Source organism: Crinia signifera, chromosome 3, assembly GCF_055691185.1.
Source record: "Crinia signifera chromosome 3, ASM5569118v1, whole genome shotgun sequence".
Taxonomy (NCBI): Eukaryota; Metazoa; Chordata; class Amphibia; order Anura; family Myobatrachidae; genus Crinia; species Crinia signifera.
Window position 1 is genome coordinate 299,891,741 of NC_139219.1, and position 26,291 is coordinate 299,918,031.

Genomic DNA, 26,291 nt, shown 5'->3' on the forward strand with positions numbered 1-26,291 from the left:
ACCCTGCCATTTACTCCTGGAATGCTGTCTACTAGTCTTCTTCCTATCATGGACATATAACTTATAAAGAATGAGAGAATACATTTAGCCCATGTCCACAAATAACACTGGGCCTTATTCTAGTTCACTCTTTCTGACAAAATCCTTCTTAGACGGACAAAACCATGTGCACTGCAGGGGGGCAGATGTAAAATGTGCAGAGAGAATAGATTTGGGTGAGTTATTTTGTTTCTGTGCAGGGTAAATACTGACTGCTTTATTTTTACACTGCAATATAGATCTCACTTTGAAGTAAAACCCCACCCAAATCTAATTCTCTCTGCACAAGTAAGATCTACCCCACCTGCAGTGCACATGGTTTTGTCCATCTAAGAAGGATTTTGTCAGAAACAGTGAACTAGAATAAGGCCCTATGTAACAATATTTCTACTCTAAAGGTTGACTTAACCAATAACCACCTTAAAAGTCAAAGCAGCTCTAGGTAGAAGCCTTGTATAGTGATGGGTGGTAGAACAGAGGGTGTGAATATACTGGGGCAGGGAGATTCTGACTTTAGAAGTGTGAAGTGAAAACCAGCCATTGGTAAGACAGTTAAAGTAATAACACAAGAAGTAGAATTTTAAAAAGAGTAAATCTGATTATTGAATACTTTCTTATGTGAATGCTTGGTGACCTTTAGCGATGTAACTCTTACTGAGATACTAGTTAGTTATAACCATAGCACCTAAAATAAGTTACTATTGCTTTAGGTTGGACAACAGCTAAAGGTAAATCGCTATATACAGAATAGAGAGAGCAGCCGTTCCCAACCTGGGGAAGAAGTCTCCCATTACTGAGATGACACAGGTGGAGGAAGCAGCAGCATTAATCCTGCAGGCGTTACCCCGGAGACAGTACACAGCCAGCGGCCAGACACAGAGGGACCCGATTCTTGACCGCACACTACTCCTCCGCTACTCCTTAATATAAGGACACGCATACCGCTCACTTCCACTCCACCCGTAAGTAGTGTGGACATTCAGGGGTACAGGAGAGAGACAACGTTGGGTACCTCTGATATAGAGCATTGCACTTGTGGGTCTCATTCATAGATGGATGGTCACTTTTGCGCAGTGTGTCTGCAAACTGATGCTAATGTTACTGCGAAGAATCGAAACCCCCACTTGTGTATAAAGACACAGCATTGAAAGCTCATACGATATTTAGTATATATTTATTAACAAGTTCTTATCTAGCACAAATTCCATTGCGCTTTATTTATATAGACAGCCCTAAGTGGAATAGCCTCCAATCAGAGGTGGTAGAGGCAAATACAGTAGAACAATTTAAAAACATTTGGGATAGGCATATTGATAGCCTTACACAGAAATAAGGATCAAATATGGTTTGAGGTAACATGTTTAAAAAAGGGGCAGACTAGATGGGCCAAGTGGTTCTTATCTGCCGTCACATTCTATGTTTCTATGCTCAGAACTTCATCTGGAATAGGGCCGGCTAAAGAACAACTGTAACGGACACAGTGGCTGGTATGACATGCCCACACGTAGCTGCGGGTATGCCCACACTGCCCCCCCCCCCCCCATTTACTGAACATCTCAGAATTGTCCACTGAAAATCTTCTCCCTGCATCCAAATTTGATCTGCAATGACCATTGGGCCACATGTGCAGTGTGACTCCAACACGTGCACAGTGTTAAAAATCGTCCGCAATCAACACTACATCCACCTCTGAATCAGGCCTTGTATTCCAGTGCATCATTAAAGATAGGACAGACTTCAATCTGAATTTGTATATTTTGCAGTTATTCCTCCAGTCTTTCAGAATAGTTCCAACATAGACCTGGCTTTAATGAGAAGTTAAATAGCCCTCTGGCTCCCTCTAGTGGCCAAATAGCGATTTGCATATGGTTGTGTCTGGTATGTTATACAGAAGATGGTATCCCTGTCCTTGCCAGCAGATAAAGCATCCGGCTGATAAACATTTTGCTCTCCTTCCTGTTCTGCTAATCTAAGAGCCAGTCTCTAGGGTGTCAGCAGGCCGCTGAGCAGAGCCACACTTGCTGAACTATCATCTTGACAATGTCCCTTCTTAAAACACACCAGATCGCTGTATCACAGTCAGTGTATTTTTAGGTAGACGTTTCCGGGAGAGGAAAAAGTAAAGCCACACTTCCTATACTACCGCTGTTGTGTATGCGGAGAGAGCAGATCCAGCCCAAATATCAAACTCTCCCCGTGAGCTGATACAAAGCAGGACAGGACCATGCAGGATAGGAGATCACTGGGAAATGGGGTTGTTTACTGCTGGGCCCCCTCATATGCTTAGAGCAAATCACATTTCAATCTGCAGTGTATATATTATACTGTGGTGATGTGCTCAATAGGGCTACTGCAGAGATGAACACAATAGAATATAAGTCAATGTATAATTAAGGCTTTCAGTAACCTGGTACGTACATGAAATATGCAGCAATCTAATGCCAGACCAATAACGATACCTAATATCCTTGTACCTCCCTGCAGCCTAACCTTGATCCTCCCAGCCTATCCCTAACCCAACCTCCCTGCAGCCTGACCTTAATCCTACCTCACCTCATAGCCTAGCCCTACCTCCCTGCAACCTAACCGTAATCCTCCCCCACCTCACAGCCTAGCCCCAACCCTACCTCCCTGCAGCCTAACCTTAATCTTCCATCACCTTGCAGCCTAGCCCTAACCCAACCTCCCTGCACCCTAACCCTCCCTCACCTCACAGCCTAGCCCTAACCCAACCTCCCTGCAGCCTGACCTTAATCCTCCCTCACCTCACAGCCTAGCCATAACCCAACCTCCCTGCACCCTAACCTTAATCCTCCCTCACCTCACAGGCTAGCCATAACCCAACCTCCCTGCAGCCTAACCTTAACCTCCCCCACCTAGCAGCCTAGCCCTAACCCAACCTCCCTGCAGCCTGACCTTAATCCTCCCTCACCTCACAGCCTTCCCCTAACCCAGGCATGTCCAAACTATGGCCCTCCAGCTGTGGTGAAACTACACATCCCAGCATGCCTTGCCATAGTTTTAGCATTCCCTAATAGCAAAACTGTGGCAAGGCATGATGGGACATGTAGTTTCACCACAGCTGGAGGGCCATAGTTTGGACATGCCTGCCCTAACCCAACCTCCCTGCAGCCTAACCTTAATCAGCCCCTTAGTGCCTCACTCTAACCCCAGTACTTACCTTTGTAATCTGCCGAGATTCGGACTGCATCCCATAACCAGAGTTCCTGCTCATTCAGAAACTGCTTCACAAATCATGGTGTTCAAGTATCTATGGAATGATTCCCTGTAACAAGGAGAGACCTGCTGCAATGCATAAAGGGCAGATAGACTGTGGGCAGTATAAACTGCACATAACACGCACAAACCTTAACGCTGATAAAATAAGTAACAGAAATGAAGACGAGGCTGGAGGATAAATGTTCTAGAGCCAGGATTTAACCCTTATTGCTAAACACAGCAGAAAATGTAAGCTGGCTTCAGACTCAGAAAGGGTTAAACCCGTTCAATGTATTTCTTTATTCTGGCGCGGCCCAGGCCTGTATCATTCCTAATGTGCCACTGACCCAGCTTGCTCTGTGTTATTGCACCACAGGCCCCACCACGGTCAGGAGAGCGCTGGGATAATATTTGGAGGGCTGCCTCCTCTAGTGTATGGAATATTATGCTTGGAACAAGCCTGCCAATACATAATATTTTTAATGTGCACAACTTCCATTCACCTGTGCTAAAATCTTTTATGCAGGATTTCAATAGGACGGTAGAACGAGCATCGTAAAGCTTTATGGGTTATGCTGACGGGCAGGTGGAGCGGGTGATGGATGAGCACATTGATACACATTAGAACCCCAGCCAAGTCAGCACTTCACAGTATGTCATAGAGTTTATCAGGGATGGGGAACCCTCGGCCCTCCAGCTGTTGTTGAACTACACATCCTAGCATGCTTTGCTAGTTTTTCTATGTGGCCATGCTAAAACTGTTGCAAGGCATGCTGGGATGTGTAGTTCACCAGGAAGGTTCCCCATTCCTGGTGTATAAGAGGGCTTCAGCTGACAGGGAGGAGAGATCCTCACCTGGGGCAAATATTTGTGATAGGACAGGGAGACGTATCATAGCCTATAATAATCCGTACCGGTCACATGAGAACACATGGTGTTGATGTACCCCAATTTCCCTGTACCTCCATACTTCTACACACACTCATTCAAGAACACCACCACATTCCAGTGTGCCCACAGGCGGTATTTCATGCCCTACCATCCAAAAGGGCGTGGTGGGAGAATGAAATAGTGTGCCGAGCGCAGAGAGGCACCGTGCCCGAAGCATGGCGAGCCATGCGAGTGGACTCAGTGGTACGATCTGCTGTCCATGTCAACACAACATGTACCGACAGGCAGTATTTCATGCCCTACCATTCACTAGGGCATGGCGGGAGAATAAAACATAGCGAGGCACCGTGCCCAAAGCATGGTGAGTTCAGTGAGCCATGTGAGGGGACGCGGTGCTACGTTTTAGTGTTTATGTTGACATTCCGGTAAAAAAAAAAACATGTCGACTTTTTCAGTGCCCTGTCGACCTTAATGCATGTCAACCATAATGCTGGAGACCTAGTGATCCATACCCATTCCAGTTACCCAGGAGATCCCTAGTTTATCACTGGTCATCAGAAGCATTTATATACAGAAAGGTGATAGATTGATAGAAGATGCTCCCAGCGCAGGCCTTGTACCACCCCTGATTTCCTGCAGTCTGTCATGGTCTATGTCCATCCTAAATCAGATGGTGTTACACCTGTTATTGCCTTGCCCAACAGCTTGTGTGTGCATAGGCTACTACTATTAGGATATTAGTTTCTTCCGATATGCACGATGTTCATTGTACAGCGTTGGACTTTATTAAGTAATTACATGGAATTTTACATGAAAGGCGACAACATAAAAGGTGTCCATAAAAATCCATGAACGTTTGCAACAGGCAGAGGCGCGGGTAACACTTGCCTACGACAAAGGGGCAGATGTATGAAGCAGTGATAAGGGAGAAGTGAGCCAGGGGAGAAGTGGCCCATGGCAACCAATCAGCTGCTCTGTATAATTATATATTATGCAAATTACAGATGTTACTTCAGTGCTGATAGGTTGCCATGGGCCACTTCTCCTCTGGCTCATGTCTCCCCTATCACTGATTCATACATCCACCCCAAAGTGCACGTATAGTCTATTACATAGTAGCTACCAAGCACTTACATGTATTACTGTTGGGGATTCCCATATTCTGACCTTACACCATAAGGGAGCGCAGGCAGCCAAAATGGCGCACGGAGCGGCATAGGGGGGCGGGGCAGTGGCGTACCGCAGTCCGAACGGCATGAGGGTCAGGGGGCAGGCAGGTATGCCTGACCCCCCCCCCCCCCTTTTCACACCGGGTGCTCCGGCCAGCCAGTCAGGGAGAGCAGGGGGGAGTCTGGCCGGGAGGGGTTTAAATAGCCAGGCCAGTGGGGGAGGCAGCATTCAGCACAAGCAGAGCCAGGAAGCAGACCTCCCCAAGCAGCATCAGCAGCTTACAGCCGAAGCACAAGCCACTGAGAGGACAAAGGGCAATGTCTCCTTACCTAGCTTTGAGCACCAAAGGGGATATCCATCAGCCAGGGACCAGAGCAGGATATTAGCAGTCTTTGTCATACTGCTTCACAGCTGCGGGCAAACGGAAAAAGTGTGGAGGGGGCTTCAGCGACTGAGGCAGCATACAGCCAGCATCCATACGGCTCGAGAGGAGAGGCCACAACCAGCATATCAGCAGCATGAAGACATGGCTCAGGCAGAGGATACAGACGGAGGAGCGAAAATCACCAGCGGCTTCCAGTCAGGGATCGGAGCTGAGCAGCAGCAGTCTGTGTCATCCCGCCTCGCAGCTGCCGGGAAAACTGCAATAGCAACGTCGTCACCAGAAGACATGGGGAAACCTATCCACGCCATCTGAGTGAGTACAGAAGCAGAATCCAGCCATTTGCCATACAGCTCCCAGGCCTGGTTCCCATAGCCAGCATGAGCACAAGGAGGAAGTGGGGGAGGAGTCCAGCAGGACAAAGGCAGCAGCAGATTCATCGAGGAGGCGGGGGAGGATTTCAGCCACAGCAGAGGAGTTCGGCCAGAAGGGGCTCCCCCTAGTGGCCGCATCTCATCAAAGCGTTCAACATTCACCAGCGCAGAGCAGCTAACACCACAGCGCAGCAGTAAGGGCCGGCTGCAGCCGCACACTTCGTTTAGAAGAGGCAGGAGCAATATTTTTATCAGGGTGAGCATGTTTATCAGCACAGATGGAGGAGATACAGCAGAGGGCATCAGAGTCCGCCTATGTGTGGCGTCAGGAGCCGGGCAAGGAAACACGGCGAGGCTGGGGCCTTGGCGACACTCGTGGATCACCAGATAGGAGCACATCACCACAGATGAGCAAATACCCACACGGAAGGAGCACATTCATCAGGTCGAGAAGGCATCAAGGCAGGCCATCTGGCCACAGCGAACAGGCAAGGACAGCAAAGTACGGGCACCGCTATGATCGGCGTGGCTTCAGCATTCACGGCGTCTCAGCCAGAATCCATTTGCCCCTGGGCAGGTAGAGGGGCCTCGGTGGCGGGAAGAAGCGGTGTGCAAGGCATCGGGACAGGAGGAGCCAGCTGAGGTTTGCAGATTCACCCTCGGTCGGGCCGCACGCCAGGCTCCAGCTGTCGACGGCGGGCCAACCGGCTGCGCGCCAGCCAACGGGTGATCGGCGGGGGGCTGGCTCACAGGTAAGGGGCGTAGCCAAGGGCCTACAGCGTAGGCGGGGGGCACGCCCCGCGGTTTAAGTCAATGTAGGCCATTGACAGGTTTCTTGCCTTGCCCACTGTTCTCTGTCCCTACCCTGCAAAAGGTAATTAAGGTGTGGTAAATAAACTGTGGCCAATGATTCAATCCCACGCACTGTCTCTGAGTATGATTTCGGTTGGGGTTGGGAGTGAGGTTACACGAGGGACACAGCACACAGCCCTCGCACCCTTAAGGAAACTCCCCTGTGGAAATAGAAGTGATACACCACAACCTCCATCAGGAGATGGCCATATAATAAGACATACAGTATGTGTCACACTCTACCTGAGTATAAAGGGGAAACACACCATGGGGGTCATTCTGATTTAATCAGCCCGTTGCGAATGAAGATCTGCGCATGTGCACGGAGACTTTCATAGTCTCTGAGGCGCTTACAGCAGGGGGTGGGGGTTGTGCCCAGGGAACCACTAGGCAGCCCCAATGTGAACGGGGGTGGCCAGCTGACATCACCGGACATCAGCTGCCCACCCTGCTCTCGGACCAGGGTGCCGCTAATCTAAATCACCAGGGAGTGACTTAGATTATCGATCGCGTCAAAATCATTCGATGGTCAGCAACCATCGAATGATTTTGGGGCCTGCAAGCAAGCATGCAAATGAATGTTTGCGAAGACCTCTAGAGGATATTCGGCGTCCAGTGAGGGGGGGGGGCAACGTTAGTTGGCTTGCGGAGCAGCAAAATACCGCTGCTTTGAAGGTCAACCAGAATCAGGGCCCATGTCCAAATCCTGGTGCCCTGTTAACAGCCTGTCTGGTGTCATCTCCACTGGGACATGGTCATATTGTCTACTCTACAGCAACGAGGTCGACATGCAGGAAGGTTGACAGGTCATTAGGTCGACATGGACAAGGTTGGCAGTCAAAAGGTCGACTTGGGTATTTTCACAGTTTTTTGAGCCGACATGTGCCGGCAGGCGGTATTTCATGCCATATCATCCCCTAGGGCGTAGTGGGAGAATAACAGTGTGCCGAGCGCAGCGAGGGGATGCGGTGCACTTTAAAATGTGTCCATGTCGACAGTGTCAACATTCGGGTAAAAAAACAGTGACATGCTTGACCTTATGCTTGTGTTGACCTAATGACCTGTCGACCGAACCCATGTTGACCTAGTCCCATGTCGACCTTGCTGCATATCGACCTAGTGGTGTCAACTTAGTTGCTGTAGACAATATGATCCACATCCTCCCCACCCACTGGTCACAGAGTCCCACCCGTGCAGTTACCATTACATGATAGGAAACAGCGCACATCTACTCACACGGAAGGGAAAGCTTGGGGGTAGCCCAGCACTTATGCCACCAATAGTGGCATAGACGACATCATGCCCCTTTTCAGACATGAAGGATATACCTGGTCTGCACCTCAGTTCTCCTCACTGCCCAAATCCTAGCAGGAAACCCAATCAGAGCAATAAACTGGTATAGTCTCTTTAAATTCCAGTGTAGCCTATGTGGATGCTGGGGCTTGCAGAACTACAAATTCCAGCAAACCCAAACACTTAAGCATACTTGAAGCATGGTGATTGCAGAGACCCGTCAGCCTTATTCTTGCCTTCGCTGGTTTGGATCTTTGTACTATTATTACCATTTACTTACATAGAGCTCACATTTCCCAGAGCACTTCCAACTGGGACTAAACAGCAGTAACAGCAGACAGACACTGAGGTAGAAGGGTACTGCTCGCAAGCTTACAGTCTGTAAATACTATGCTGTATCCCCCCACTCTGCACTCGACATTACACGGAACTACATAAATATTATATACTGTTATTTGCATTACTGTGGGCCAGAATCCCACTCTGTTACTAAGCAGAGAACATGTTTCTGCAATCCTAGGTCCTGTACATAGGTGCTAGACCTTCACTGCACAGTCGCTGCTGTGTGCCAGAGGCTTCCTTGGTTGTAGTCCTGCTGCGCCCATGGTCAGATGTCCTCAGCAATTACTGTGTATACGCTGTGCACTGACATGAGCACGGCCAGGGTTACCCTCGGCTCTCTCGTCTGTACAGCAGTTGCTCTGATTCATGTGATCTCTGGTCCCCTGACAGGCCGGTGCTGAGCCCAAATCAACAATATTAATAACAGAGAATACCAGGGACACAAGTCTTACGCAATACTATAAAGAGCACATAAGGTATATAACAAATACATTTTTCCACAACAATCTTGAGAAAGATCTTGGCAGAGAAATATAGATTTTTACATCTTGTTCAGCTAGACCAGTGATGGCTAATCTTGACACTCCAGCTGTTGCTGAACTACACATCACAGCATGCCCTGCATCAGTTTTAGCACGGCCAAATAGTAAGGCATGCTGGGATGTGTAGTTCAACAACAGCTGGAGTGTCAAGGTTAGTCAACACTGACCTAGACTGCTGTAAATCACCAATAGGATCAATAAAAGATCAATTTGGATTCCTGTTATATCAGACACATCTCGGTCTTAGATATCAGATCATAGTATCTGGGCTTTACCTACTCAGATCTGAGAGCGATTTCTACAAGTTACACCTTTGTTAAGGCCCATTCACACTGGGCGGGTATGAACCATAGGGTAGACAGACTGAAGGTCAACATGCATCAAGGTCGACAGGACACTAGGTCGACAGTCAAAAGGTCAACATGTACACTTAAAAAGCACGGTGCACCACCTGTCGACACAGGTCAGCTAAAAAAAACGTGAAAACTCCAGGTCAACCTAATGACTCAACTCAATGCAGGTGTCGACCTAATGACCTGTTGACCTAAGCCAATGTCGATCTTCAGGTGTGTCGACCTTGATGCATGTCGACATTCAGTGATCTACCCAATGCATGTTGACTTTGTGACCGTATACACACTGGGCGACTTTGAGCCGATAGAAGCGCAGTTCTGTAGTTTGAGCTGCCCAGTGTGTACGGGGGCAGCGCTGAGCGGTGACGCGCCCTCCCGCATCATTGCTGGCCACCACCACCTATCTGCCGGTATTACCAGCAGATGAGCGACGGGGCGGACCGCTTTCCATAGCGTCCTACTATTTAAATTCGTCCACCCTCTGTGAAAAGCGCTGGGGAGGGGTTAAATCACTCCGTATGTATGAAAGATACATTTTCCATAAAACAAGGTTGTCAGTGGCGAAGTAATGGAATTGTTCAGTGTTTGCCCTCTGTATTCCTCATTCTGTAGCTCCTTGGAGTTCAAGGGAAATCGTTCATGATATTGTAAGCTGCCTTTATCACATAGTGTGTATACAGCTTAAAGGGGACCATACACTTATATGAATTGGCCCTTTTTCACACGATCATGAGCCATCGGGCAAAAAGTGCCATATCGTATGTGTTTTGCCACTGGATCCTGGAAGGGAATGCACAATCGGATCAGATCCAGTATGGCTGCCATATGGATTTATCGGATCCTGTGGCAGTCATTAGCATCATATATACGATATAGCAAGAGAGAAAAAAATGAAAAAACAGAGAAAAGATCAACTCAAGCTTCCCTACAGGTCCACGCTCTCCAAACTAAAGACGATATCCTGATCTTCTATCACCTGCATCTTTGAAACATAAGAGGAAGACCAGGACTGGAGCAGAGAAGCTGCAGGTATTGTGTGATCTGAGGTCTGGATGAGGAACGTCCTTCCATACATACACACACACACACACACACACACACTTGTTTATGCCGGGACTTGGCGTTTCCGGCCTGGGAGCGCATATACTGCAGAGACACAGAATCAAGGTCAGGCATTTAATCACTGCAGTGACCTAGACAAGTGGAGCAGTGAATAAGAAGATGGCTGTGGCATTGTGATGGGGACTAATGCGAGCAATACATCAGACATCAAACGATTAGAACCGAGGGAGAGAAAAGGCATCAGTGTAATGGAAAATGACCTGGGGTTGCTAATAAATTAACTAAAATGTGATCACAGTGCACGGCGGCAAAGAATTACAGCGTGTGACATGAGGAATGAACTTAATTATTTTCCCAGAGAAGGCGGATCATAATTGGATACACAATTTGGCAGCTTATAATGCAGGACTTGCTCGCAGTTATCCATGGCAGCAGGAGAGCGGTGGCACATCTATGCCGGTGACGGTACTCTGTGTGCGGTGATGATGCGCCTCTAGTCTGTAATATGTATGGGGAGTAAAAATGCTACTTTACCCTGCTAAAGCCCCATACACACAAGGCCAGGCGTGTCCAAACCATGGCCCTGCAGCTGTTGTGAAACTACAACTCCCATCATGCCACAGTTTTGCGATTAGGGAGTGCTAAAACTATTGCAAGGCATGCTGGGATGTGTAGTTTCACAACAGCTGGAGGGCCACAGTTTGGACATGCCTGCACTAGGCGATCTAGGGTGTTCTAGTGTGTACACTCAATGTTGTTAACGCTGTGCGCTCCCGCACGTCGTTAACTACCCACTCCCTTGTCTGAACACGTTCAGACGAGGGACGTCGTCGTTACTGACCTTCGCTCCTGGCATCGGCAAGTGTGTATGCATTTGTAGCGAACGGCCCCAGAATGTGAATCCTACTGCCAACGATACCAATTTACCCAGCAGAAAATCTTTACCTTTATATTATTTGGTGGTGTAATAATTGTCCGGTACACATTTTACAGTATTTGTTGACTACTCTGTCATTTATTAGGGTTACAGTATACGTCAGTGATGAGTAACCTTGACACTCCAACTGTTGTTGAACTACACATCCCAGCATTCCCTGACTCAGTTTTGGCATGGCCAAATAGCAAAACTGTAGCAGGGCATGCTGGGATGCGTAGTTCAACAACAGTTGGGGTGTCAAGGTTAGCAATCACTGGTATATGTTCATCCAACCCAGATAGGTTGTTTTACAAAACCAAACCACCTTGGGCTCCATATTAATGCCCAAGTTTTTGTGAGGAGATGACCAACAAGGACATGCAGGTGTGACGTTCCCGTTTCATTTTGGCCGAACGTCTGTCTTGAGCTTTCCGAGCTAGAATTGTTTTTAATAGCATTTTAAATACGGAAGACCGAAAAAAGTAGGTATAAGGCCTAAAGGGCAGCTACTGGATCTATAAACTCACCGCCTGAGATGTCCTCTAGCTCTTGACTGGATGCTCTTCACCTGTAGAACGGACCTTTTGCTTACCCAGCACCCCAGCCACCAGCACCGGTTTGGTCTAACACGGGGACCAGATATAATTTGAGTTGGTCCTGGCACCTTTGGAAGTGCTCGGAACCCAGCTTGTGAACCACTGCAACAAACAATTCACATAAACTTCTCGAATCCCATAATAATAAAGAGACATAACAAGACGATGCTTAGGAGTTAAATTTATTTCCACATATTTAGCACAACACTGTTAACAACACTGTGACACTGAAATAGTATCATGCAAGCTCCATAAACAGGTGGTAGATCTGCCTGTAACACTCTGACAGAGGGGAGGCACTAACACCCAGCTGCCGGTTCCCCCGCCAACTCCTCAGGCAGGGACACTAACTACTGCTGAGCAAAGACTGGCACGCAGAAGGGTCCGACCTGGGACCATCGCCATCACTCCAAACCACATTTCAGGGTGAGCTGCTGTAAAAATGTCGTTTTTCTCTTCGGGAAAAAAGACGTAAGATATCTCATGTGGGCGTAATGTGCCTTATGCAGGCGGCATGGTGTCGCACGAGTATGAAAATGATTACTCATTCCAGAAAACCAGATATTGCAGGCTAATTTAATCTACATGTGACTCATCAGGATGCAAGGGTAACCGTACTCTCCCTCTATGATACAGCAGGGTCAGGTTGGCGTAGGTTATTCGTGATAACGAAGGGTTCTGTTATCTGGAATAGTCAAGTGTCCTTTCCTTCAGCGATACTAGCCCGGTGACTTGTGTGGTCAACAGAAGGGTGATCTACCAGCATGCACGGATACCTTACCACAGGAGTATTCTAGAACACTACATTACGTGACTATCTATGAAACAATCACACCTACTTATGGAAGGAAGCCGGGGTACAATATTGTAACCTATTATAATGGACGATGGAGACGGTCCTGTTATTTATGCCACAAGTATCCACTCCAACACACGTGGCAGTTACTATCTAGATAACTAGGTAGACTGTGATCAGCACTTCTAGAGTAGGAAAGAGAATCTTTCTAGATTCCATCAATAACTTTACCACACTTTTGAATAATGTCTTTCTAATCCAATCGGTTTTCAGAATTCTAATTGCGCGTCAATAAGCGAGTGATTGCTGTATACACATAAAAACAGATCCTAAAGAGATAAAATACCTTTTTTAGTGCTGTGTACTGTATGTCAACTATAACGAACAGTGGATTACACTGGTATAATTACTGTACACAAGATTCAATCCACTCCAGAATACTTGTATGGGCAAAAAATGTTCTACCCAATCAGATTAGATTGTTGAAGTCAACATCTGCATATAACTAAGAACAGATCACACGACTGCAGATTCTTTAACACTTTGGTCATAAACAAATCGGATTGAATGACAGGACTGTATCTCCAGTTGAGAATAATAGGACATAAGCCCCAGATGAGGACAGCACAATAATAAATGTTTTTATGAGAATTACATATCTAGATCATGCAAATCACACAGACACTGTATTCAAGTGTGCATTACAAGCAACAAACCACGGTATAGAAAGCATTATGGCACGAGACAAGCTCACTTTTATACGGTCACAAATTACACTTGCGATGACCAATAAAAACAATACACCGATTATAATTGAGCAAAAAATCAGAGCTGAACCTGAAAACTCTTAAGAAGGAGAGAGAAAAACAAAAAAACATTCGAAGAACCAAGAGTTACAATGATGGATTTATAGGGAGGGAAGAGGTCGGGAGGTTTTGAAAATGGCATGTCAAGGCCCTTGTAAAAGTTCTCACACCCTTGTATACTTGGCCCACACAAATGCAACCATTGGACAGATAATGAAAAGATGGTAATATTCTGAATTGCATTTAAATTCTAAATTGGTAAATTTCAAATTGTCAGTTTTGGGTCATTTACACCATTTTCAAAGATGTTTTTGTTCATTCACATATTAAAATGGTGGTTTTGGGGGCGATTTACGGACCTAAATTATTGTCATCATAATTAAATCAAAGGCTTTCCTAACCACTATTATAAGGGGACCATGGCATCTGTTTTCAGATAATGCTTCTTGGTGGTTGTATTTAGATTTGCAATTATGGTTAGATTTACTATCCAAACATCATGCAAATGTATATTTATACAGTGGTGGTTGATTCTATTCCGTACGGTGTGAATAGCGCTAGGTGGAAGTTCCCGGAGCTCTTCAACTCCGCACCCTTATGTTGGAGAATAACTGTACTCGCGGTTGTTTAGTCACGAGAACCGGCATTCTCCGACTTAAGTGCCCCTCTTCACTAGGGTACAAAGTGGCATCACCAATCTAGTTTTGTCAAATTTCTGATATTGCCCAAGGGCTCACTCCCGGCGCAATTTGCAACACGTTGAACATAATCCGCACCAAAGACTAAGGGGGTTAAAGGAAATGAAAGAGGGTTAAATTGAGCATTTGTTTAAAATAGGTGCAAAACACTCCCCCGGTGCATCGCGGATTGGCCTTTGCCAACCGTATAAAACCCTCTGTGTCCAGATTAACATGCCTGATTATAAGTGGTTGTGAAAACTTTTACAAGGACAGTTTTTTAAATAAATCCCTATAAAATGCTTTGAAAACTTAATGGGCATTTTCAATATGATTGTTATGATTTTGTTGACCTATATAAATGAAAGTGGCTTGTGAATGCTTCATTATGCATGTTTATAGAATGCTGGGATGATGAAACAGGCTAATGAAGAGCAAAAAAAATCTGGTGGTCGCAAATTTTCTGGATCATGATCTTCTCTTTTCTCATGGAAAAGGCAGCAGAAAGATCTGCGAGGCGGGGCTACGGACGGCTGAACCGATTCAGTGCTCTTTACTAGTTTACTTGCTGCTGTGTGCTTTTAAATATTTGCCAGGTCATTTTAAAGGAAACCGTGTTAAGGACCACAATCTGGTAGAGTTCAGTGTTGGATGGAGGTTGGCACGGAAAAAAAAATGATAACGGCAAAAAGGAATAAAAACTAAAATTAATAATGAGCTGATTGACTGGACAGATGAAGATTGAGTTTAAAGGATACTCTCTCTCTCTTCGGCAAAGCCGGCAGTGTCACTGGTAGAGACGGTGTGCAGCTCAGATGCATCTTTTGCCAGTCGGCTGTATCCTGAACGTTGACCTCTCTTGTTGGTCACTCGCTTCAGGTTTTCATTGTGCACGGGGCTGGACCCAGGAACAACTATGATAGGAGATTCTTCTTTTGCTTCCTCTGTGGCTTCAAAGTTTTGATTTGCAGTATTATTGTTGAGGGTCACTGTACTGGGAGTGCGATTGAGATTATAGCCTTTTGGGCAAGATGGCCAGTTCTCCTCAGGGCTGCTGGCTATAAGACTGCTCTCCGAGGGGCTCTTCTTGCCTTCAGAGCAGATAGACATGCGCGCTATGGAGGAGTCCTGAAGGCCGCTCAGACTGTTTGGTATGCCCCTCTTTCCTCGCATACGATCATCCTCAAGCTCAATAAGGTTATCTTTTTCAAGTTGGGAGTCATCGGTAGCTTCATTGTTGAGAGAATGATTTGGAGAACTTTCATTGGACCTCACACCCGAGTCGGAGGAGTCTTTCTTGTCGAGAACAGCGTCAGACAGATACTCCTTTGTTTTGCTGAATGTTCTGGCAGCTTCAGGCGCGACTTTATCTGTAGTTGCATCTGTTTTTTTGTCTTTCCCTTCCTTAAGAAGTGGAGTGTTATCAGATTCCTCTGGCCCTGACTCATCTTCATCACTTGGCAGCTTCTGGTAGCGAAGACCAGTTCCTTTAAGTTTTAGATCTGCTGCTTGGAAGAGGCTGGTTCTCTCTGCATTTTTTTTACTTGGAAGGAGCTTGGCTCCAGACTGGTCTGATTTCTCATCTTCTTCTGTGATTGGGTCCAGCGGAGAAGCATCGGTGGTAGAAACCGTTGAAGATGTGTAATCAACATCATTTCTCTTCAACAGAAACGGTTTTCTTCCCTCTTCCTGCTTAGACTCCAAATCCTTCCCTTTATCTTGCTCCGCACTCGAATGAATGGAACTCACGGAAGTGCTCTGCCCAATGTGGTAAGTACTGGAGCTCATTGGAGAAGACCTGCCACTTGTAGTAGAACTCACTGCACCTTCAATTTGGGCCATCTGAGCTATGTACTCCCTGTATGCATCTCTATATTCTGCTTGAACTTTATCGGTCAGCCTTAAGATTTCTTGGGTGGACTCCTGGGAATTAAGGCTGGTCAAACTTGGGGTTCTATGTGCTCGTCCCTGAAAAAGGAACACAACATCGACTGTTCCGTTAGTGGCCAACTATATGCAACCAAATACATCACACATCTGTAAACTGGATTAACAACAAGCATCATTGCTGGACTTCTCTCTTCTGTACTTATCACATTCTTGGCCACCTCCAACATTTACCATTTACTGCCGCCTACTGGACACCATAAAAGGACATAACCCAGGAAAACACTGAAAAACAGCTTTATTATGGGAAAAAATAAAAATTCTAATGTGGTAACTAATATATCAAATGAATGAACTACATCTTCTATAAACAAAAAACATTTATTGGGTCTTATCCTGTACGTGAGACCCTCCGCTATACAATACTGATGGGGTCCATGTTTTATCCTGTATCCTCTCAGATCACTGTCTAGTTACTCTCTCCGTTCAGCCAACAGGTTTCAAAATCTCTATTCTCTCTCTCACTGATCTCTTCTGTAATATATCATATTGGATATAGATATATCGATAGATATATACCATATTTGAATACGTATGGAATAATTACAAATCCTGTAGATTAAATTCATAAATAAAAGCACATGTAACCGGATACTTACCTGCCAAGCAACGCCAGCGTTCCGCGGCGCCTCTTCAAAGCCTAGAGCGTTTAGCTCCTCAAAGCTAAAACTGAAGTCATAGTTCTGACCAGCAAGGTCAGTGTGCGGCAGCTCTGGGTTTGGAACTGGACGCCGGCCAATGTCACCATGTCCCGCCATGTTTCTGACCGGTTCGGTCACCATCCGGGCCTCATCAGGATGAATCGGAGCTAAGTCCGAGCTTCGCATTTCTTGAAGCTTTTTTTCGAGAGCAGAAATATGGAGATTATTATTTTGCAAAACAGAAAAAAGAAACTTCAGAACAATTAAGTCAAATTGCACCTCCCCTCCACGCAACCCCTCATTCAGAACACAAGCGCAAGTGGGAAAGTGAAACAAAACAGACTTATTTCAAACTAATCTCTGTGTTATGACTCCATCTGTTTATGGAGAGATCCCGACAAAAGGCTCCAGGAAAACATTTTCAAGAGAACAATTAAGCCTGAATAATTTTCTTACAGTCATTTGCAATGTTTTAAATACGTAATCTCTTTAAAGCAAGCACTGAAGTCAATCTGTTTAAGAGCTGATTAGATTAAATTATTTTAATGTAAGTATAAAGTCACATGCTTATTACAACATTCAACAGATATCTGCACATTATACTTCTGCGGCATACAGAGGACGCCTACTCAGAAAGCAATAATGCAAATGTAAGAACACTTATTCGCATTTATGCAAAATGACTCTAAACTGCACATCTTAAAGGGCAGAGGTTATCAGTCATAAAGCATTAGCTCAGTTGTCACAGATCTCTGCTAGATAACCTGCAACCAGGGGACGTGTCCCGGTGCTGACCACTGCAGCCATGCAATGCGACCTGAAGCTGACCGCTACTGCCCCTGTGTGGTCCTGCTCAGCCAGCTAACCTGCAGCTGACCGCTACTACCCAATGTGTATCCCTGCTCTCTCAGAAAACCTGCAGCCATGCAATGCGACCTGAAGCTGACCGCTACTGCCCAATGTATGGTCCTGCAACCTGCAGCCATGCAATGCGACCTGAAGCTGACCGCTACTGCCCAATGTATGGTCCTGCAACCTGCAGCCATGCAATGCGACCTGAAGCTGACCGCTACTGCCCCTGTGTGGTCCTGCTCAGCCAGCTAACCTGCAGCCATGCAATGCGACCTGAAGCTGACCGCTACTGCCCAATGTATGGTCCTGCTCAGCCAGCTAACCTGCAGCCATGCAATGCAACCTGGTGCTGACCACTACTGCATCTGTGTGGTCCTGCTCAGCCAGCTAACCTGCAGCCATGCAATGCAACCTGGTGCTCACCACTACTGCCCCTGTGTGGTCCTGCTCAGCCAGCTAAACTGCAGCCATGCAATCCAACCTGGTGCTGACCACTACTGCATCTGTGTGGTCCTGCTCAGCCAGCTAACCTGCAGCCATGCAATGCAACCTGGTGCTCACCACTACTGCCCCTGTGTGGTCCTGCTCAGCCAGCTAAACTGCAGCCATGCAATGCAAACTGGTGCTGACCGATACTGCCCCTGTGTGGTCCTGCTCAACCAGCTAACCTGCAGCCATGCAATGCAACCTGGTGCTCCCCACTACTGCCCCTGTGTGGTCCTGCTCAGCCAGCTAAACTGCAGCCATGCAATGCAATCTGGTGCTGACCAGTACTGCCCCTGTGTGGTCCTGCTCAGCCAGCTAACCTGCAGCCATGCAATGCAACCTGGTGCTGACCACTACTGCATCTGTGTGGTCCTGCTCAGCCAGATAACCTGCAGCCATGCAATGCAACCTGGTGCTGACCACTACTGCATCTGTGTGGTCCTGCTCAGACAGCTAACCTGCAGCCATGCAACGCAACCTGGTGCTCACCACTACTGCCCTTGTGTGGTCCTGCTCAGCCAGCTAAACTGCAGTCATGCAATGCAACCTGGTGCTGACCGATACTGCCCAGAGTGGTTATAATTTGACAACACAATCAGGCCCCTCACACACTCAAATGTAATTGTCAGAAATAGTTCTGTTAGGGAACAATGGGGCAGATGTGTCGCTATGGGGGAGAAGAGGCATCAGCGCACGTTATGTGCACGGATACCCGCTTCTCCCCCATGTATGAAGGAGCTGGGGTGTGCTAAATGACAGGGGTGCTGCCGCTATCTGCTTCACCAGCAGCAGGGTGCGAAGCCCTATCGCCACAGCAGGGACAGAGCTGTGTCCCTGCTGCTGCCTCTGGGCTGCGCTGGAGTTCTCGTGTGAGTAGCGAGATCCTGTGCATGCCCAGTCCAGCCAGCCGGGGAAAGGAGACAGTGTGTCAGTGTGAACTGACACGCTGTCTCCTCAAGAACACATCACCGGAGGGGGGAGTTTGCGCTCCTCCGCTTCGGCAGAAAAGATGTTAATACATCTCGTTGATGTCCCTTCCTACTTCAAATCATTAATGAGGCGAAGCAGGAAGTATTAAAGCGGTGCGCTATGCGCTGTGTGCTGCAACAATACATCTGCCCCAATATTTCCTAAACAATTTCCCAGATTAATACTTGCCTAAAACACAAAGATAGGCTTAGAATAAATTCACCATCAACATGGCTGGGCCTCACCCGACTTATGGAACAAGCAGGGTTAGGGACAAGTGAAATGAGATAAAGCACCAGCCAATGAACTGTGTTTGAAAATGACAGTTGGGAGTCTATTGGCCGTGGCTGGTGCTTTATTACAGGGCTAATGTACCAGCTGGTGAACACGGCTGTAGCCCTGCCTATGATACCACACAGGGACAGATCACGCGTCAGGTTAGGCGTGTGGTATTACTAGTGTAAGAGTTATCCTTACTGCGCTTTTGAAAAGATGCCAATCTCCGAAATTCATGCTCATCTCTTTCCTCAGCTCGTCCATGCTGCACTGTGTCAGGACTCTGCCATTGATGTTAGCCTGTATGGGAGAGAGATAGAGTTACGTAGGTGAGATATAGAGTGAGTAGGTGGGAGACAGCGCAGGCAGGTACAACGTCCGACCACCGCGATCGCTCAGCCACCACTATATGACACTAAGGGAAGTTACTGCTTGATGAAAACGAGATTGGTTCCTTGGGAACGTATTACATGGCCAGAACTGCAACAGGCTCTCGGTGCTTGCTGGTAAATAACCTTAAATGGATCGCTGTAGCATCTGGTGATTAGCATTAGACCTTCCTAAATGCTATGGGAATTCAAAGTCCTAAAACATCAATTACCTATTACCGGTGACTCAGCGCTTGCAGATTTTAGTCGGAATATTTCAATAAATAAAACATTATCGCTTAGTCCAAGGCCACACAGGATCACCCCCCATCTAAGTGCTTTCATGTGAGCTGAAGCCGCATACACCACTAGGCTTGGCGTCTAGAACATAAGTGCGACCAGATGCTAACTGCTGCAGTGAATTCAAAGGGGGAACGTTCTGTGCTCTCTGTGAGGTGTTAACAGGGGCAAGCGAGACTATGAATACATAGATTATTTGTATTGTTATTTGGGGTAATGGTGTCCAAAGGCTGCAATACGCCACATGAATAATATAGGAGGTCACCTTGTGGATGGTTGCAGTGTACTGAGCCAACATGCTCTGGTCAATGCCATCAATTTGCTTCAGTTTGTCACACACAGCTTCCACATTCATGGATGCCAGTGCAGAGCTGTGCGCTCCGACAACGCCGCCGGCTGTAACCTACAGAGGAAGGAAATTGTATAAGTAACTCATAGAAGCAGCACTGTATTCCCAACCAATAGCAAGGAAAGGCCTTCGGTGTAAGAGAGCCTACCCCCATGCTTTGCGCAAACAGAACCCCCCAATATTCCCGAGGACTCTACCAACCTCACTGGGGAGCGAATGCGGCTTTCATATGTGGTAGTCTGCACTAATTTTCTTATATGTGTCCCTAACAAAGGGGTCGATGTATGATAAAGGAGGAGACGTGATCCAGAGAAGTGGCTCATGGCAACCAATCAGCTGCTCTGTATAATTTTATATTATGCAAATTATAGATGTTACTTCAGTGCTGATTGGTTGCCATGGGCCACTTCTCCTCCGGCTCACTTCTCCCTGATCACTGCTTTATACATCTGCCCCAAAGTATCCTCATTTCAGCAAATACTCTATGAGGTGTATTCAGTGCTGTGGCAAGGGGGGTTTGTATAATGAGGGTGGCTTATTTTTGGCAAGGAAAAGCCATCCTCGCCGTCCAACCCCCCATGACATATTCAATGTTTGGCCGGAATCCGTGCCATCCTCTGATTCCCCTTAAATGGTGAGGTTTGTCCGCTGCATTTGTGGTGAGCCCCGCTGTTTTGATGACCACACTCGCCATTTCCACCTCTCTGAAAAGAACCATGCGAGGTGGAAATGGTGAGTGAAGGGGACGGCGAGCGATCACCACTGCTCGATGTATTCCTAGCCTTCAGGGGCATTGAATGTTATTTCCAACCACATAACTTACAAAGAAACCGTGTGTAACTGGAATTCAGTCATTCACCACAGCAAGCACATGTAACAGAACCATGCGTGCGCTTATCTAGTATAAGTAACTACATATTTCTTGTACTAGTATCCTATAAAACTAGGCCGGGCAATAAGCATCCCTCCACCTACTGTTGAACTACACATCCCAGCATGGCATGTCACAGTTTTAGCTTTCCCACATAGCAAAACTATTGCAGGGCATGCTGGGATATGTAGTCACACAGTGGTTGGAGGGACATTGATTTCCCACACACACTTTAAGGGGTGTGGTACAATAGCTCAGCATTCAGAATGGAAGAGTATTTCAACGTGGTCTTAATATTTACAGGGTCTCATTATCGACATTAGACGTTGAAAATGACATAATGTTATCATGTTCAACATTACGCATATTGGCAGTACAACTTTACCTTAACCACAGCCTAACACTAATGCTCATATTGGTAACTAGTAAGCCCGCTCGAAGCAAAAGCTTCGAAAGCTAGTCTGCTACCGTCTGTGTTATGATATTGATAAGCATAGGGATTGAAAGATAATTCGGAAAGCAAAATGACAATAGCAGAATGTTGCTTCCTTAGCACCCAACACTTCATTTGAGACTTGGAATAGGTGTTCTATAATGCAGACAGATCACTCAATGTTTGTCACATGTGTATACCGTTCTCTCTGACCGTGCCTACGGTATGTGTTTTACTCCAAAAAGGGTGTACGCATGGTTTGATTTCGTCAATTTTTTCTGTTTGATTTTTCTTTTAGAAGCAAAATCGAATGCATTCGATTTGATCCCGATGCAGGCAAGACTAGTACAGATCTGTACTATATAGTCTAAATCGAAGGTGTACAGCGCCATGTGATTCGATTGGGATTGAATATAAAGTACAACTCACCGTGTGTACACCCCTTAAAAACGGTCATAGCCAAAACTTTAGTTACATTACACAAGAGCTGCTGCTCAACAGGTAAAAGGTACTATAATGGGAACAGGACTGGACACTCCCCAGCCCCATAGTGAATTTACATAGGGACCAATCAATGTCAGTTGTAGCTCCTGGGGCCACCTGCACGGACTAAAGTGTATAGAATGTTGAATCTCTACCGTTCAAGCACTTTAAAGGTAAGCATTGTCCTCACCTCTGGGACCCATATCTCGAGGCAAGCCTTGCACCCATGGTTGTTCCACCACTGTAATGTAGCTCACAATAACTTATTATTCTATTACAGAACAGAAATGAAAGCAAATCTCTTATGATACCACAGATACCTTCTTTCATAAAGTGTCTAAAGGGCAAAATCACCATAATAATTGGTGGAGATGACTACAAAGACAGCGAAAATGAGTTTAACAAAACGGTTTCAGAAAATGAAAGTGTGATTCACTTGTGCCGCATGTACAACTTATATAGTGGGACCTGCTATTCAGTGTATGCCGTCATTTATCTGGCTGCAAAATGAACTACAACAGCAGTATGCAGTCATAATGCGGACACTAAGACGGAGATGCCAATAACACCAGGATCAGCTGCTGCCCATCGCGTTATGGGGTGGTGTCCAGGAATCAAGTGATGACCTATGAAATGCGTAAACATGTTCTGTACAACAGGAAATCACTTTCAAAATGTTTTTTTCTTCATAATTTGTGACACTTCCTCCAGATTAGTTTATATTGATAGAGAGACATGGTAGAGGAAATACATCCTAATATACAGCCCCACGCATACTGTTAAATTATTACAGAATCATGAATACATAAAAAAGGTGGGCACAGTGCTAATAAGGATGGCACAGTATGTATAGTTGACATCTGACCTGGTTACAGCGACCCAATAAACAGGCAGGGGTTGCGATATCAATGTGCACTATGGAGATGTGGAAACAATTAGTGGGAAGCACTCGTGTTATATGCGGTTGGTACTTGAAAGCTGGCTGCAATGTATTTCTACATGTCCTGTGTGTCTGATAGAAAATACTGCAGGCTGGCGCCGAAGCAGGACCAGCAAACGTGATGGGTCACAGGGGAATTGTGGGTTAGCACAGTCCAACTTCATCATAAAGTAAACATGTATGTGCATGCTCACCAGCTAACGACAAACTTGATATAAAATACCAAATCACAAGAGAGCTACACACGATTAATCAGTATTAGCACAAATACTGCCACACTGGTAAAACAAAAGGGAACATTTCCATTACTGGGCTGCAAGCTGGCTGAAAGATGTGCAGCCAGAGTGTGAAAGAAGTGGAAGACTACAAAAGGCTTGTGAGCATGAAAGGGGAATACCGGACTCAGGGGAAGATTTACCAACGGATAATATTCTAATTCACTCATTAGGAACAGTGGCGGCTTCAGAGGTGGGGCTGCAGCACAGGTCAAAATTGAAATAGAGGAGCCACACCAACTGCCATCACCAAAGGACTAACTGGCAGTTGGTGCGGCTCCCCTATTTGAATTTTAACTGTGCTGCATCCCTTCCCTGGAGCGGCCACTGGCTACGAATGAGAACTGGTGCTCTAGCCCTGGGGTAGCCCGCTCCAGTCCTCGAGAGCAACCAACAGTTAACGTTTTCCAGATCTCCTCACAGAATCACAAGTGAAGTAATTAGCTCCACCTGTGGATATTTGAAAATGTTTCAGCTAGTAATGAGTGCACCTTTGCAGCAGCTAAGTTGTCTGGAAAATGTGAACTGTTGGTAGCTCTCAAGGACCGGAGTTGGCTACCACTGCTCTAGCCTATCAGCACCTAACGGCCATATGTTTGACAAGTGACAGTTAGGAGCTGATTTGCTGGATCACCATTTATCACTGGTAATGAGTGAAAACAAGAATATCATTCACTGATAAATCAGCCCCTGAGTGCCTGTAATGTTAAAGAAAAGAACACCTAGAAATTGTTGACAATGCTTTTTATGTAAGACACACACACAGAAAAGAAAAAAAAAACACGCCCAACTCAGAGTTGCGTGGGAACGGTCAGCTCACGGATGCCAAGCATCTCCCGCTGCATATTCAGGCAAGATGTATGAGGCAGATCTGTAGGTCTTCAGAGGCCACTATGCAGGTGCGATATGCAGTAGTCACATGCGATAGTGCGATAAGCAGCAGTCACATGACTATAGTTACAACCCACTGCAATATCCAATGCTATGCGTGCAGACTAAAGATGAGACAAAACTGCCTTCCATTACCACAATTGTAGCTAAATTACAGTGTAAATGCAGATATCCCCCATAAGAAAGGATGTAACCACCAGGTCCAGACAGCTAAGGACTCAATAACTGCACAATACAGTAGCCACGCACGCTCCAGAACTTACACATGTACGGACACCACTGTCCCCTTAGAACGGGGTATGACATCACACGACAGAGCGGGATGTTCTGTTGTGATAGGAGGAATATGATATGATCTTGTCACCAGACCATACATGTTACTGCTCAGTGCTCACCACAAGCAGCTGAACATCCCCTGAAGACGAGTGAGCATTAAGTCACATATGAATTACTCACAGTGCCAAGCCCCTGAGAACTGATGGTGGCACAATTTCCTGCAGAAGCATGTACAGAAAATACTGAGAAAGGTGCAGTAGAGAGATTTCATAATGTCAGTAAGTTCCTGACTAGAGGATTTCCTAGCTTACTTAGATGAAACCCAACAAGTTTGTTCCCTGGTAGCGGGGAAGCTGTCCGAGCTAACATGCTTCTTAGCTAGCCAACACATAAAATAAAGATTACATTACTAGTAAGCCTGCTCGAAGCAAATGCTTCAAAAGCTAGTCTGCAGCCTTGTGATTGCTCTGTGTCTGTGCATACTGTGAGAGAAAGAGATGCAGTTTCACTTGCTGTCAACAGATGGCAGTGTTTTGGAGACACACAAACAGACAATAGACCTAAATTCGCCACTGGTGCCCTGTGCTCTTCACAGATGAAAGCAGGTTCAACTGAGCACATGTGACAGATGTGACAGTCTGGAGACAGGCAGTGGGTCAGTATTGGTGTGGGGTGGCATTTCTTTGGGAGGCCGCACAGCCCTCCATGTGCACACCAGAGGTAGCCTAACTGCCATTAGGTACTGAGATGAGATCCTCAGACCCCGTGTGAGACCATATGCTGGTGCGGTTGGCCCTGGGTTCCTTAATGCAAGACAATGCTAGACCTCATGTGGCTGGAGTGTGTCAGTAGTTCCTGCAAAACGAAGGCATTGATGCTATGCACTGGCCCGCCCACTCCCCAGACCTGAATCCAATTGAGCACATCTGGGAGAAGAGAGAGAGAGAGAGAGAGAGAGAGAGAGAGAGAGAGAGAGAGAGAGAGAGAGAGAGAGAGAGAGAGAGAGAGAGAGAGAGAGAGAGAGAGAGAGAGAGAGAGAGAGAGAGAGAGAGAGAGAGAGAGGAAACTTAAATGAGATACGGGATCGTCCTGACATCAGCTGACAAAGCCATACTGATGCCATGACTAGAAATTACTCTACAGAGAACCTGCCCTACAGTACATAATGGAGGCAGTCATGTGGCCTAATATTTATGCAGCCAAGTAATTCACTAAGAACCAATGGCATCACCTTGGCGTTTCAGAGATGTCCCCTTTGTGTTTCAGCAACATTGCTGGCTTCCAGTCTATTATGGATAATGGCTCAGCCAACAAAATGGCCGCCCTCCTGTGTACGTCAGTGCTTTCAAAACACCACTGATATAACAAGCTGGAGTACACAAGATAGGTCAGCACTGCTGTTATTTCCCCAGCTATAGTATAGGGTTAAGCTACTGATTTCAGCACGCACAGTGTATTAGTATGCAAGCGGCAATCTGCCCACAATACATTAATGTGGGATGAACAATTTGCTACGTAACGATTTTATGTCAAGAACCATCCATTTTAAATATGCAGATCAATATCTCTCCCCGCAAGCAGTGTTTTATCTAACAGGCCCTCTTCACTTTGTTATGTATAAATA

General features: G+C 46.3%; 1 protein-coding gene across 3 annotated transcripts in view; it reads right to left on the reverse strand.

The window, feature by feature from the left end:
* Positions 1 to 12,197: 12,197 nt before the first annotated feature.
* KIDINS220 (kinase D interacting substrate 220) overlaps positions 12,198 to 26,291 on the reverse strand; it is a 104,908-nt gene continuing 90,814 nt past the window's right edge. For all 3 annotated transcript variants that reach the window (XM_083178523.1, XM_083178521.1, XM_083178522.1), the window contains 4 exons: positions 20,415 to 20,552; positions 19,683 to 19,781; positions 16,857 to 17,093; positions 12,198 to 16,278 (listed from right to left, as the gene is read on the reverse strand). In XM_083178523.1, the coding sequence (XP_083034649.1) occupies positions 15,058 to 16,278; positions 16,857 to 17,093; positions 19,683 to 19,781; positions 20,415 to 20,552 (1,695 nt within the window). In that variant the 3' untranslated portion in view covers positions 12,198 to 15,057. The remainder of the gene's footprint in view (positions 16,279 to 16,856; positions 17,094 to 19,682; positions 19,782 to 20,414; positions 20,553 to 26,291) is intronic.